At 38.1% G+C, this 16,258-nt stretch overlaps 1 protein-coding gene across 4 annotated transcripts in view; it reads right to left on the bottom strand.

The window, feature by feature from the left end:
* SK (small conductance calcium-activated potassium channel) overlaps positions 1-16,258 on the bottom strand; it is a 218,892-nt gene that overhangs the window by 96,514 nt on the left and 106,120 nt on the right. For all 4 annotated transcript variants that reach the window (XM_090371553.1, XM_090371579.1, XM_090371562.1 and 1 more), the window contains exon 2: positions 11,379-12,573. In XM_090371553.1, the coding sequence (XP_090227679.1) occupies positions 11,379-12,464 (1,086 nt within the window). In that variant the 5' untranslated portion in view covers positions 12,465-12,573. The remainder of the gene's footprint in view (positions 1-11,378; positions 12,574-16,258) is intronic.

The raw sequence follows: 16,258 nt of genomic DNA, 5'->3' as shown, positions 1-16,258 counted from the left end.
CCGCAGAGGAGAGCAGGTGGTGGGAGTGGTTCGATTTACATCAGAAGAATCATCTGACAGAGACTGTTTGGCAATAAATTGCTCTGTATGCCAAAGTCTGCAATCATTAATGTTCGCAGACTTTGCAAATTAATAGTTGCAGCATTCGGAGTATTGAGGTCGGTGGAAGATGAAGATCTGGTCTCAGTACTAAGGGCATCGTCAGGTAATGAAGAATTCTTATTCACTTTGAGCCCATTAGTTTCAAGAGTAGGCTCAGAATTCTTCTTAGCTTCCCTTAAATGGCAAGACATAATTGACGTGACATTTTTAATTTGGGCATTAATGTCAGCCTGTTGATTAGTTAATATTGTTTTTATACCACGAATCTAAATGGATAACTCGCAGTTTCCTTCATTGAGTGTATTAGAATCCAGGGGAATATCAGGTACGCTGATTAGCTGAGTTTGATGGAGGATTTTCTTCATAGTATTAAAGAGTAGTTCCTGGAATTCATTTGATTGCAGAATAGAAAAGGTTGGATTCAGAGTTTCAGGAGGGAGGAAGTTAGCGCTGAGATCTTCTAACAGCACAGATATATGCAGGGGTCTAAGTAGGGAGGAGAGAGCAGAGTGGCTAAGCGAAACTCTAATGCCGGATCAAGGTCAAGTGTCTGTTGGACACATGTATAAGTTGAACTACAAGATGGCTGAAAGCGCTTGTATAAAGAAGCAGAATGAACTTGAAGAAATTCATTTAATGCTCAAATAATAAAACACTCGCATCTGGCAATCCAAGGACCTATCTTTATGTGGTGGCACTAATAAGAACTTAATACTTTAATTAAAAGTCACACAAATCAAGAAAAGTTTACAGAGCAATCGTCTACATACACAATCGTCCCCCTAGCGGTCTCAAACTAATCAACTAATGTAAACCTACTATTGACGTAAAAACCTATAAATAACCTATAAATCTACTACTGACGTAAAAATTTATAATTATGACGTAACCTATTGTTCACTTAAAATCTATAAGTAAATAAGTATAAATATGACGTAAACCTATTATTGACGTAAAAACCTATAAATATGTTCTAATTGACGTAAAAGCTAGGAATAACCTATTATTGACGTAGAAACCTATACTGTAAATATGTTCTAATTGACGTAAAAAATCTATAAATATGATAGATGTAAACCTACCATTATACGTATTTATATGACGTAAATCTACTATTGACGTGACGTAAAATCTGATAAATCTACTAATGTAAACTGCTATTTGCATAAAAACCTATAAATCTAATAATGTAAACTGCTATTTGCATAAAAACCTATAAATCTAATAATGTAAACTACTATTTACGCAAAAACCTATAAATCTAATAATGTAAACTGCTATTTGCATAAAAACCTATAAATCTAATAATGTAAACTGCTATTTGCATAAAAACCTATAAATCTAATAATGTAAACTACTATTTACGCAAAAACCTATAAATCTAATAATGTAAACTACTATTTACGCAAAAACCTATAAATCTACTAATGTAAACCACTATTTACGCAAAAACCTATAAATCTACTAATGTAAACCTACTTGACGTAAAAACCTATGAATATGACCTAAATCTACTACTGACTCAAAAACCTACAAATATGACGTAACCTACTAGTTAAAATCTAAGTAAATAAGTATAAATATGACGTAAACCTAGCATTCGCGTAAAAACCTATAAATATGTTGTAATTAACATAAAAACTACGAATAACCTATTATTGACGAAAACAAATCTATAAATATGATGTAAACCTAATATTGACATTAAATCTATACTACATAAAGCTATTATTGACGTAAAAACCTATAAATATGACGTAGACCTATTATTGACGTAATTTTTTAATTAAAAAAATTTATCTTAAATTTAACGATTAAATTGATTTATAGATTTTGGAAATAATCCCTTAGGGATACAAAGTTGTAAATACCTGACTAAATTTTGTGAATTTATTCCCGATAGCAGTAAAAAGGGTTCTTTGTTGCAGACGATTTTGGAATTCGTTTCGGTTGATACGTACAGAGTGGTAATAGCTGGGAATGGTAAAGCGTTTAGTGGACAAATACTTCTCCTTTTCATCAGGGCATTTCTCGATCTGTTTTAATTCTTGTCCACCCATAAATGATCTCGTTAAATTAATTTCTTTCGGTGGAGAAGATGTTGGGCTCGATCAGCTCCTGTTTCCAGCAGCGAAAGAAGATTTAGCCGAAGAATTGTGGAACTAAATCAATTGTGGTTCGTATCTTTGTTTTTCTTTGGTAGTTCTTAAGAAAGACGTCAGTTGTAGTTCTCCTTTGTTAATTTCAAAGAATTATTTCCACTCCATCTGTGTTGTAATTTGTTTAGGAGAAAGCGATTTAAACAAATAGGGGATTTATCTTCACCCCCCCCTCAGTTTGGTGCGTTGACAGAAGCTAAATGCACGCGCCATAAAAGAAAAAGGAATCAATAGGTCTAGTATTTTTTAAAATTTTCTTTTCTGAAATTACTGTGACATTAATAAATTAACCTAAGGACCGGCGCAGCAGTCTTAGAAGTAAAGTCTTCACTAGCATCATTATCTGTAGGAGAAAATAAAATTAAAAATGATTTAAATCTCTCTTATTTCTTAATAGATTGTAGAACCCGACTAGGGATGCGCACTCCTACAACAGCAAAGCTTTGATATCAGCCAGAGCTGATTTATATCAACAGCAATCCAACTTCCTCAGGGATACAAAGTTGTGAATAGCTGACGAAGTTCTGTAAATTTATTCTCAACAGCAGTAAAATGGGTCCTTTGCTGCAGACGATGAATGCGCGCCTTCAGTCGGACCTTAGACTCCATTAAGACGATATAGCGAAACCTTATGACCTGCGTTGCCTTGGGATTAATTCAAAACAATAGCAACATAACCCATTATGGATGCTCCATTTATACCAATGGACTGCAGCCATTGGTCAATAACTCATCGTGGAGTTGAATAGGTTTCGTATCAAAGGAGCATAGGAACCCGTTTCATCCAGAACGCCAACAAGGCCATTATCAGATTTCTCCTTAAAAGCCATACAGGAAATTGACTGAAACAATTACCAAAAGTGAACTTTCTGGTCTCCTTTTCCCCTCGGACAAAACAAGGGGAAGATTAATGAGAGGTGATGTCTGTACACAAACAGCCCAAGTGCAGTTTCACTGGAATCTGTTATGCAAATTCTCACAAAGCAGTAGAAGTGGCAGACGAAGTTAATTGGGGTTGTTTGAATGGCGTCGTCAGTCGAACAGGCCGTAATTATGGTGCGATTGAAGGCCCGATTACGAAAACATTGGCGACCATTAAAGAAAGCGCCATCTCTAGAAAGAATTATGGCACCATAGAAAGGTCTCGCTGGGACATTCATCTCTGCAATTGGCTTCAAAGAAAACCGATTGAATCGCAGAAGAGGAACTACAAATAGATCTCACTTCTAACTCAAGGATAGTTTGCAAACAATAAAATTGCAAAGTATTAGGAACTTATCAGGTGGAAGAAATACGAATTAACCAAATACCCTACCAAGATATAGAAAATGAGTCCAAGAGCTGTGTCTTCAACTTCTTTGGGTGCTGTAATGGCAGAAATCTGCAGCGTTGCGTTCCAGATTTTGCAAATATGGCGAAAACCCTAGATACTGTTTGCGTCGATACATGGGTGAACTCCTTTACTGCTTGTGTCATAAAACTGCAGCCATTATCAATCCACTGCAGGATGGAAGCCTCCTCAACGGTTCATGTTGAGGGAAATGGACCATAATCTGCCACGCTGGTCCAGTGCGGGTTGGCAGATCGACCGTACTTAGCAGTCAAGGGCTTGAACCCCGGTCTGTACTCTCGCTCCTGACCACTCGGCTATGCTTGTGTCATACAACACATTGTCAATTAATGATCCACCAATACATTGCAACCCTTTTTATAGGTCATCGGGAACACACAACATAGGTCACGGGATTTGAGCACGAATGGAGATTAGCAAACGCCGAAATGAATTCTCTGTTAAATTGGTAAGGCAGTGTACATTATTAATTAAAATCCAGTAAAGAAGAGCAAGGGAAACTCAAGAGCAACAGCAAACTTTAATATATTACAGAGAACTTTAATTTGTGACCTCGTGTACATATTCTTCATTTTCTGAATTATGGTGCAAACAGACATCGTACATCCTTAAAAATGCATGCACTGGTCACGATAATAAATATTGTTGACTCTCTCTCTCTCTCTCTTCACTCATCTATCCATCTTCATTAAAATAATTGCACGACTTCTGTCTTAGATCTCAGAGACTCATCTCTCCTTTTAGACAAATCCTTTCTATTCAGAAGGAAACCAAACCTATTCCGACACCTTTCTTAGCTGGAGGGTAAGAAGTTTAAAAGGAATGCACGCGCGCACACACACACACGATTGCAGTCTTAGCTTCAGAAAACAGCGTCCAATCATTTGTAATCGCCGCAGAAATCAATTACCGTATGTGTGAAGCTATCGATCGTCTGTATTTAATATTCAACTGGATTACTGTAATAAGTTGTCGCCCGGGTACCCGTGATTTATAAGGGCAAGCGTGTGCTTTCTTCCCGGCGTTTGCCTTACAGGATGAAAAATTATCGCACTTGATAGCAGAAGGCCCAGAGATTTTACGCTACAGGGTCCTAATTACCAGACTGTATCCTAGGGGAAATTACATCAGGGGGAGGGCTGTCTTGGGTTCAGAATGAATCGCTTTACCACACTCTCCAACGCCGGATATTCTGTTCCCTTTCGTTGTCCACTGCCTTCTTACATTTTAATTTTTCCTTTTTTTTAACACCTTCTGATGGTTTTTTCCCTTTTTCTTTTTAAACAACAGATGGCGCACGTCACGCAAGACGTTTTGATGAATTAACCATAGGTGAAAAGGTTACAACTGGTTTATTTGGTCGTGTGCCAGCAGCTTGACTTTTGAAATTAATAATCATAAAAAAGAGATCTTTTTGGGGTTGGTAAAGGAGAATCAGGTTGAGAGATCGAAGGCAGATTTTACTGCAATAGATTAATATACACTGCACTCCCAAAATATTAGAAAATGCAATTGAGAGAAATGGTTTATCTTTATTGGTAAAGAATAGAAGATTAGTTCATGACGTCAGCCCAGTCTTCTTAGAGTGAGATTCGTGTTGTCTTAGCATCAGAAACTTTTGTAGGCTTCTTTAACACTGCGCAATACGCGCAATTTACAAACAAGAGATGACACCTTGTGGCTGTAGTTTCCTTTGCCCAAATGAAACAAGAGAAAGAGTCAGCCGTCGTTCCACTATGTATAGACAAGGCCCCCATGTTCTGCTTCAATCTGGTGGTACATTACTCGTCAGAGCTATGTTGTTTCGATTTCTTCAACGACTACTGTCGCAGGGTTACCACACCATTACAAAAGAATGTCTGTTAATTTCGGAAGCAACAGTCTTGCAGAGTCCAATAAGTAGATCCAGTGTTTTCTGCTGCTTCCAACATCTAGTGATGATTGCTATGGGAGTGTCTGAACGAAGATTGAAGGAGCACGAGATTAGATTTTAAACAAATTTACCATTCTGCTTTTTCTCACTTTTTGGAAAATTGCGCTCAGATCGTGACATATCTTCTTCCAGCCTCCCTCCTCTATTATACACTGCTCGACAAAATTAACAGAACACGTAGAAAATGGTGTAGCTCGTGCAGCTTCCGATTAATTGGGACAATGTTTGGTATGGTGATGTATCATAGAATAACAATGAAATGAGGAGGCAGTGAGACATTACAGAAGTCGATACATGATGGTCACATAACATCAGTACAACGTATGACCCCCCTCCAGTGGCTAAACAGGCCTGACAGCAGTGAACCATGCTTGATATAAGGGTGTCTATAAGATTCTGTGGCAACAAATCCCATTATTCTACCAGCGCAGACCTTAGCTCACCAAGTGACAGAGCAGTTGGTTGTTGTCTGCAATGCGACATCCTTGGCTGTCCCATATTTGATCGGATTTTAGTCTGTGATTTTGCTGGCCACGGCAGTCGTTGGATATATTCAGTTTCAAGACATTCCTCCACCACTTGGGCGCAAAAGAAAATCTGGGTTAACCGCACCTTTAAAAAGTCGCACACGGGTTATGTTCTCGTTATTTCTGCGCAGTTATGGTACTCCTATCTAGAACATGAAGAAAGGTGCGGCTGTTGATCATAATTCCACCCCACATGAGAATCACGCCTCCACCATAAGTGTCCCCCTTCTCTGATGTTGGAGGGATGGTACCGCATTCCTCGTTGTCTTCGTCTGCGAGGGTAGCGCAGTTTTATTATGAACAGCGATGCTTCTCATAATAAAACCATTTTTAAGCTCAAATATGTCACAAAAATATGACTGTGTAAAACGGGCTTTAAACAGTCTAAAACATACCAATATGAATATTGTTGTTCTACTCCATGAGTCAATCAGTTGTGACTAACTAGAGGTGTCTTTTGCTTGAGCTTCAGGTTCCACAACTGTTTACAGAATGCCATTTGTCAAACCATATTGTTGGAATCACTACAGATCTGTTTACTTTTGCTGAGTTAACTGATCTTAATTAATGCTGAGGATTATATTAATTCTGTATCTGCAATTCGCATATATACAAAGATTTCCAACTCAAGGAGTACCAAATCGTAAAAGATTTGCCGCTCAAGAGACACGATCATGAATAAACGCTGGTAGAAGGAGATTACGGAACCGGACCAATAGAAATCCAGCAGTTATTTATTTTTCATATCATATAGGCTCTCCATAATACCATATGTTGTAGCTGGATCACTGGATATTGTTTGTTGCCAAGCACTGGTTGGAGGAATGAAGGACAGTGTGGTGGATGCACAGAAACGTACTGCTGTTTGTTATCAGTTTACTAAATATATATAAATCATGAATTTTTACTACTTGCTTATTGTATTAATTACAGCAGACAGTAACAATTCATGATTTCACTATATAATCATGAAAAGATGTAATTATGGCATCCCGACGCTAGGTGGAAAAGTCCCGAGTTCGAATCCCGTTAATGATGTACACGGTTTTTGTGGGCTTTATAGAAAACGTGAGTTATTCGGTCTCCAATGAGGGCTACATAATTTTTTTCTTTCTGAAAACTCAGGTATTTCTTCCAGTGAGCGGGGAAATCTTCCATGAAACACATAGAGTTTACAGATACAATACACTGTCGCCTCACAACCTTAGTTGCTGTGGTACTTACACACTCACGCACAGCTTCAACGCCATCTCAATAACAGTGACTTTCATTAGGTCTACTCTCTGTATTAAGTAAGTTTCTTCTCGATTTCCAACCTTCATCCCATTGTAGTGTCAGGACACCAAACAGCTTTATTTACATCTTATGTCTGCGTCAATAAGTTTCTTCACACTTCCCAATCCTCAAACCATCTACACCATCAGAAGAGTACAAACCGCAACGATCATCCATAAAAATAGTAATCTTCATTTACTTATTTTACCATCGAGGCTCTTCTCTTGGGTTTCCAATGGGCGATCAATTGTGGTAGACCATAATAAATTTCCTGTTAATAACCCAGCACGATCCAACACATTCAAAAATTGGATGGACCCAGAGAGCACAATGGTGGATAGACAGAAAGCCACTTATTGATATCCCAATTAATATCCTTGTCGGATATTGTGTGATCATATGATTAACAGAAACTGGAGGAATTTATTGTAATCTACGATGGCATTAAACTCCTCCAGTTCCTGTTCACCATCCTTTTGTTTGCTGAAGATAATCAAGCGTACGCACTTATCTTAATGGAAAGAGGCTAACCATTTCGAATTCTAAAAGGTGTCTCGAATAAACGGTTTTATACCTCGTAAACTGCTTTGCACATCCCCAAGATTAGATTATCTGCTTTAGTATTCATCGGTGGTAAGTGGATAATTTACTTCAGCTGTGATGTCTTTGAAGAGAGCAAGGTCGAATATTACACCTCCAGGGCTTCATTACCTTAATTTACTTGAGTTGGTAACACGGCTCAGACTTCGCTGGTGTAACTCAACACTATCGTACAACTGAAAACACTGGAGGTTACTGGACAGAAAAGAAAATATGGCGTTTTTATGTCTGCTGACAGTTTTAGGAAGATTAAACTATGGTATCTGTGACCCGATGTCACTATCTGAAGATATAGCGAGAGTAGTTTTATACACCAGTCACCCTGGAGGACAAAGTACCGAGAATATAAAAACAAATGAATACAAGAAATGTCAGCTAGGATTGGTTTTGGGTCCCTAGAGGAGATTTTTCCAGCTGGGGCAGTTCGTGGAGGGGTTCCCATTAGTCCAGATAAAATTTATGTCGCTGGAAGTTCCTTAAGAAAGATCATGGCTAAAGTGAAATGTTGTTGAAAGTAAAAAAAATTTAAAGGAGATAAAAAAGATCCAAGAATTGGACAAAGATTTAAGCTGTAAGCTGGCTCTGGACAACTCCTCCCATGGTAAAAAAAATTCACCGTTTTTCCACAATAGGTGGAAAATGGCTGAATTGGAATCCCGTCTCAGTGACAGGACAAATCTTTGCTTCGTTTTACAATGTGGCCAAGTTAATCGGTCTCAGGTTGGAGATGAATAATTATTTTCTAGAAATTTGTGATTTTATTCCACTAAACAGCAAACTGACCGAAGAATACATGCATGTTAAGTTGGCCCATCCAAGGTGTTCCAATTTACATTTAAGGAATTAAAAATTTATAATTGTATTCCTCTTGAGAAACCATTTTTGTCAAAAGTTTCACGAGAATGTGTCCCTGAAGGCCATTCTTAGTCAACGATTGTTGGAAATGTTGCATATTTAGCTGGAAATGATTAACTAGACATCTTTCAGCGCTGACAGAGTAGCTGCGTTTTAATTTCCAGAATCTATCACGTGGTAGTGTCACACGTCCACCCTCATGTCTCATAAACCTGACTTTAATCCTTTGTCCTACGCACGCCATTATCGTGTAAGATTTAAAAGAAAAACTAAATTACCGATGGTCGAATTGTATTTAAAACCGTCTGCATGGGGATGTGAAGCAAACTGGAGACAAACAGAAATTGTTGCCATGGAAATGGAAAAAACTACCAATAGTAACACAGTTAGTGCAAAGTTGCAAGCGAATTTAAGGAGATGTACATTTTGCCAGCAAAAGATGTCAAAAAACGTGCGCAAATCTTGCTCGACTGCAGCGCCACCTGGTAGCAAAACTGTGAAGATAAAATTCTGTCTCTCCCCCTCTCTCTCTCTCCCACACACACACGCACGCAAGCGCATACTATGTCCCATGTCCCAGAACCGAATATTCCGGTAGTCATTCAAGGTTTAACTCAAGGATGACAGTCAGTAGCAAGATGTGAAACTTTTTCTTCTTTCTTCGTGTCATTTTTTGGCTCTTTTCATACATTCAGTTGGCGTCTGTGATTCAGAGCGCGAGCAGGAACTTGAACGTAGATTTATGAGCTGAAACGCGAGGAACAGACGTGGCAAAGCATCCATCTTCCGTAACTGGATTTCACCCCACCGCTTCGTTACAGGGTCACGTTGTTGAAGGAAGAGGCCCTCTTTTGTCATATGACGTCACGACCGGGATGTCCTATGTCAAAAACGGTCGAAGAAAGCATTTGATGAAGACGAAACGTTGAGAGGTTAAGAAAGTAGGAAAGAAATGCAGACTCAAGAAATTGAAAGCGATAAAGAATTCTAGAATAATGGTGGGCAATGTGGTGCTCAGCTCATTGTAATGTCTGTAGGCATCGACTTATCTGCTGAATGCATCTAACAGTCATTTAGCCCGCCCCTTAAACATCCCCAAGTAGATCTTCTAATAGCGTCCTTTAACATGGAGAAATCCCACGGACCCCATCAAAACATGGCAAGAGATAAAAAGGACGCACTGGAGTTTCGGGGCTGTCTACCGAGGGATACATTTCCTCTGTGGAGGAGCGTGATGGGTCTCTTAATGACCCTGTTGATGAAGTGGTTACCAAGACAACTAACAGAACCCTAAGCGAAGCAGGAAACTCGCTATCTCCCTAAATAAGTGAGTCTCATTATCTTCTCTCCATCCCGATATGGTTGTGATACTGTGCGACCACCCCATGTACACTTCTTAAACCAAAAGAAAAGTAGTCTTTCATTACCCGGTTAATTTGTCCCCAGATAAAAATCTCTTAATGGTTTTTGCCATCAACACTTCAACTATTACGAAAATTTGGTCCACGACAAATCTCCAAAGATGGAAGCGCGTTTCTCTTTGTTTTACATTCCCATCAATTATTAAATTTTAATTATTTTTCATCCAGCTATTAAACACACACTCATCGGGGACAAGTATTCTTGGAGATATCATTCACATAAACTCTATTATCAGATTGGAGTCAGTTTGTGGTACTGGACGACTTTCCTGAATGGCTGGAGTATCTCAGGTTATTCATACCGAAGATTCAAAGAGCCATTTAGGCAAAGTTCCAGTTAGACGAATATCATGCAACTATTTGGCATTAGTTTTATCAAGGACAAGGTCATAGAGCGCACCTCATCTATTATTTCAAGGATCTTAACTTCGTTCCACATGCAAATAATCTAAAAATAATTCCACTGTCTCAATTTTCTTGTTTTGGGAGCTCATCAGTCAGCAAGCTAAGTGCTCACCTATATCATCGTTGGTTGGGGGAAGGGGAGGGGAATGTCTAGTTAACGTAATCTTGTGTCTGGGTTGTACACTGGGAGTGTACGTACCAGGCCTGTTTGACGAATGCTCTCAGAACCAACCCCAACTGTGTCTATCTTTAGTATTCGTATCTTATCTGGGCTGTTTGATGTGGGAAGAGGAGGGAATAAAGATGAGGATGCTAAAACTTCAGATGGAAACATCGCACTAAAAATGTACACTGATTGCCAAGAAGTGGGATCCCTCTCTAAACATTGTCAATGCTTATAAATAATCCTAGAACAGAAAAATCCAAAAAAATTCGGTTTCCTTTTTGAGGTTTTCCAAAACGAAACGTTTTTCTGGTAAAAAATTTTATTTGCAGACGAAAATTTGGCGCGTGCAACAATGCAATTTGAAAAGAGTTAATTTGTTGTTGTTCTTTGTTTACCGAGGTGCAATGACACGTTCATTTCAAACCATTGTTACGTCATCGCTGAAAGGGAAAGCTAAGAATAGACGCCCAGTGGATGTTTATTTAAGACGTTTGCATTCTCCATTTTTAATTTGTTCTTTGTGGGGCGCAAAAGTGACATATTTTAAGGAGTAGGCTCGGATAAGAAAGGCGAAGGGGACTTACCTTGTTGTAGACCATGGCAGCCGACAGTTCATTCTCTAACACCATCATAACAATCCCAAACATTGCCATCACTAAGGCATAGTCACTGATCCGCTTCCGTTTCTCAAACAAAGCCTTTCTTCGGCCTAAGCGGTAGCCCACGCTGGGCTTGTGGAAACCAGACGTCGACTTCTTCTTTTCGTCTGCTAATCTCGGATATTCGGAAGTAACTCCCACCAGGGCAATGCCGGCGTTTTCACTATCTGTCGAGTTCTGTTGATGCCCTTTCATGGATGCGGGAATGGAGAGGGTCGATGTCGGCTTACGAAGCTGCTTGAATTGGCGGATCGCTCCATTGACCCGCATGGAGTCGGCAGCGATCTCGGCGATCTCGTTCTCTCGCTCAGCACGGTGTAACTGGCGCAAAGACGTCGCGAGGGGGAGGTCGGTGCGTTGATGGAGGTGGGGTGGACACGGGACCACGCCCACCGCTGCTGGCCCTGCCACCAGTGGCTGCGTCTCTCCCGTACTCAGCCCTCCGCTGGACAGCCGGACACTCTCCCTGGACACTGTCCTCGTCAAGAAACTGTGCTCCAAACGCGAACTGAGGCCTAGCCGCGCGTGCGGCGGCCACAAATGACTGCGAGGTTTGTTGCCGCTACTCCCGTTGCTCCCGCTACTGCTGCTGCAGCAGTTAGCCAGCGGGGGCGCCACCTTCGGGGCAATCTCGTCCTCGGGAAGCTTCACCGTCTGGATTTGAATCTCCGGTCGGATCTCCGGACACGAGCGGTGGCTCGGCTGGGCCGTACTGCCGTCGGTCGGCTGCTCGAGCGGCCGGAACTCGACCAGGGGCATCGGACGCTCGGGCTCCGAATACATCCGTCCGAAGACGAGGGCCGTCTGCTTGCACACCGGCAGCAAGGAGTCGCTCGGCGTCTTCTCCGGTTCGTAGTCCGCTTCGCTGATGCTCAGGCTCGGAGGCAGGGGAGGTTTCGGAACCCCGTCGCTCGGATACCTCTGGGTGCAGTCGAGGCGCGACTCCTCCACAGCAGGGGTCACCATCACGACAGACATGCTGTTGCACGGACCGAGGTCAGAGGTCAGCATGGAGGCTGGGGTCCGCCGTCAAAGTGGGGCGGGGTTTCCTCGAAGAAAGAATCGACCATCGCTCGCTAGATGTCCGGACGCAGCGTGACACGAAGTCCACGGGATGCTCCTGAGAAGAAAATGGAAAAAAATGAAAATAAATAAAATGTCTTTTGGTCGTGAATAACTTTTTAACAAGCTACAATTATGAACCATTTATCCAATGAAAAGCTGTATTTAATAATCGAATTAGGCCTAGCAACGAATCTCAACGAAACTCACGCACAAAAGTACCTGTACGATTACCTATTGATGATTTCTGTCGGGTGTCACCACTTAATCTGCTCACTATGTTTCCCGCTCCGTTTTCGACATCCTCATTACCCCACCTTCTCTCTCTGTAAAACTGTGGAAAAGCAAAAATTTGAAATGCAGCCAAATACGAAAAACAAAAATACATTTTAAAGTGTTCGTGTGCACATGAACAGCACAGGTGTCAAATTTCGAAGTGCTGTACAGGGGAGATTATAAGCTCATCACTCTCTTTATGACCCGCTACGAGACAAATGCCCTTAAATGTGGGTTCAGACCCAATCCATTTCCACGCAATTGGTCTCTCTCCAGTTCTGCCCTTTTTACTTTAAACTGATCGTTTCATGTTCAGTTTCTATTTTTCATATTTTAATTTCTCTCCATACTTATTGTTTCCATCTATATTTTCTTAAATTTTCTACTTCAAATTCCATTGTTTCAAACAAAAGAATTCGAACTATTTTTGTACTATTTCAGACGAGAGAAATCGAACTTGATTCCTGTTGTTTCAGACGATAGAAATCGAACTATTTTTCTAATATTTCAAACGATAGAAATCGAACTATTTTTCTATTATATCAGACGATAGAAATCGAACTATTTTTCTATTATATCAGACGATAGAAATCGAACTATTTTTCTATTATATCAGACGATAGAAATCGAACTATTTTTCTATTATATCAGACGATAGAAATCGAATTATTTTTCTATTATATCAGACGATAGAAATCGAATTATTTTTCTATTATATCAGACGATAGAAATCGAATTATTTTTCTATTATATCAGACGATAGAAATCGAATTATTTTTCTATTATATCAGACGATAGAAATCGAACTATTTTTCTATTATATCAGACGATAGAAATCGAACTATTTTTCTAATATTTCAAACGATAGAAATCGAACTATTTTTCTGTTATTTCAAACGATAGAAATCGAACTATTTTTCTGTTATTTCAAACGATAGAAATCGAACTATTTTTCTGTTATTTCAAACGATAGAAATCGAACTATTTTTCTATTATATCAGACGATAGAAATCGAACTATTTTTCTATTATATCAGACGATAGAAATCGAACTATTTTTCTATTATATCAGACGATAGAAATCGAACTATTTTTCTATTATATCAGACGATAGAAATCGAACTATTTTTCTATTATATCAGACGATAGAAATCGAACTATTTTTCTATTATATCAGACGATAGAAATCGAATTATTTTTCTATTATATCAGACGATAGAAATCGAATTATTTTTCTATTATATCAGACGATAGAAATCGAACTATTTTTCTAATATTTCAAACGATAGAAATCGAACTATTTTTCTGTTATTTCAAACGATAGAAATCGAACTATTTTTCTGTTATTTCAAACGATAGAAATCGAACTATTTTTCTATTATATCAGACGATAGAAATCGAACTATTTTTCTATTATATCAGACGATAGAAATCGAATTATTTTTCTATTATATCAGACGATAGAAATCTAACTATTTTTCTAATATTTCAAACGATAGAAATCGAACTATTTTTCTGTTATTTCAAACGATAGAAATCGAACTATTTTTCTATTATATCAGACGATAGAAATCGAACTATTTTTCTAATATTTCAAACGATAGAAATCGAATTATTTTTCTATTATATCAGACGATAGAAATCGAATTATTTTTCTATTATATCAGACGATAGAAATCGAACTATTTTTCTATTATATCAGACGATAGAAATCGAACTATTTTTCTATTATATCAGACGATAGAAATCGAACTATTTTTCTATTATATCAGACGATAGAAATCGAACTATTTTTCTATTATATCAGACGATAGAAATCGAACTATTTTTCTATTATATCAGACGATAGAAATCGAATTATTTTTCTATTATATCAGACGATAGAAATCGAATTATTTTTCTATTATATCAGACGATAGAAATCGAACTATTTTTCTGTTATTTCAAACGATAGAAATCGAACTATTTTTCTGTTATTTCAAACGATAGAAATCGAACTATTTTTCTATTATATCAGACGATAGAAATCGAACTATTTTTCTATTATATCAGACGATAGAAATCGAACTATTTTTCTATTATATCAGACGATAGAAATCGAACTATTTTTCTATTATATCAGACGATAGAAATCGAACTATTTTTCTATTATATCAGACGATAGAAATCGAACTATTTTTCTATTATATCAGACGATAGAAATCGAACTATTTTTCTATTATATCAGACGATAGAAATCGAACTATTTTTCTATTATATCAGACGACAGAAATCGAACTATTTTTCTATTATATCAGACGATAGAAATCGAATTATTTTTCTATTATATCAGACGATAGAAATCGAATTATTTTTCTATTATATCAGACGATAGAAATCGAATTATTTTTCTATTATATCAGACGATAGAAATCTAACTATTTTTCTAATATTTCAAACGATAGAAATCGAACTATTTTTCTGTTATTTCAAACGATAGAAATCGAACTATTTTTCTATTATATCAGACGATAGAAATCGAACTATTTTTCTAATATTTCAAACGATAGAAATCGAACTATTTTTCTGTTATTTCAAACGATAGAAATCGAACTATTTTTCTATTATATCAGACGATAGAAATCGAACTATTTTCTTGTTATTTCAAACGATAGAAATCGAACTATTTTTCTACTATTTCAGACGACAGAAATCGAACTATTTTTCTACTATTTCAGACGACAGAAATCGAACTATTTTTCTATTATATCAGACGATAGAAATCGAATTATTTTTCTATTATATCAGACGATAGAAATCGAATTATTTTTCTATTATATCAGACGATAGTAATCGAACTATTTTTCTATTATTTCAGACGATGGAAATCGAACTATTTTTCTATTATTTCAGACGATGGAAATCGAACTATTTTTCTATTGTTTCAAACAACACTGTTCAAAATATCTTTCTATTGTTTCAGTATTCGAAATATCGAAGAAACAGGAATAAAAACAGAAACAATGGAAAATTGTAAACAACAGAACTGTCTATGGTTCACAGATCCATCTTTCTCTCCCTCTCCATTCATCGCGTCTATTTTCGTTTCTATCATTTTTCTCTCTCTCCTTTGCTGCGTCTCTCTGTATCGTTCAAAATCCACCGTAATTTCTGACATTACATCTCCGCTCTGAGACCTTTTTCCGCCACTATCACGCCAACGTTCTCTTCGACGCTATTTTTACTTGAACGAGGGGGGCTCTAAGTCAGCAGTCTCGATAACTCTGCCAGAAACTCTATCCTCATCACCAAGGCTACTAATGGTGAACCTCGCTATAATCATCATCCTTACACATCGAAACACACACAAGAACAAAAAAAAAAAACAGTTTAAAAACACCTGTCTGTTCTTAGTAAAAGGCCACAACAGACAGGTGTTTGTCGGAAACAATTTTTTACGTGTCATTAAGAGCGTTCCTTCTTGGGAAA

The sequence above is a fragment of the Mastigoproctus giganteus genome, chromosome 1, assembly GCF_048544385.1.
Source record: "Mastigoproctus giganteus isolate SK-2022 chromosome 1, ASM4854438v1, whole genome shotgun sequence".
Classification (NCBI taxonomy): domain Eukaryota; kingdom Metazoa; phylum Arthropoda; class Arachnida; order Uropygi; family Thelyphonidae; genus Mastigoproctus; species Mastigoproctus giganteus.
The sequence above is the reverse complement of the archived record's forward strand: the minus strand, read 5'-3'. Positions and strand labels throughout refer to the sequence as shown.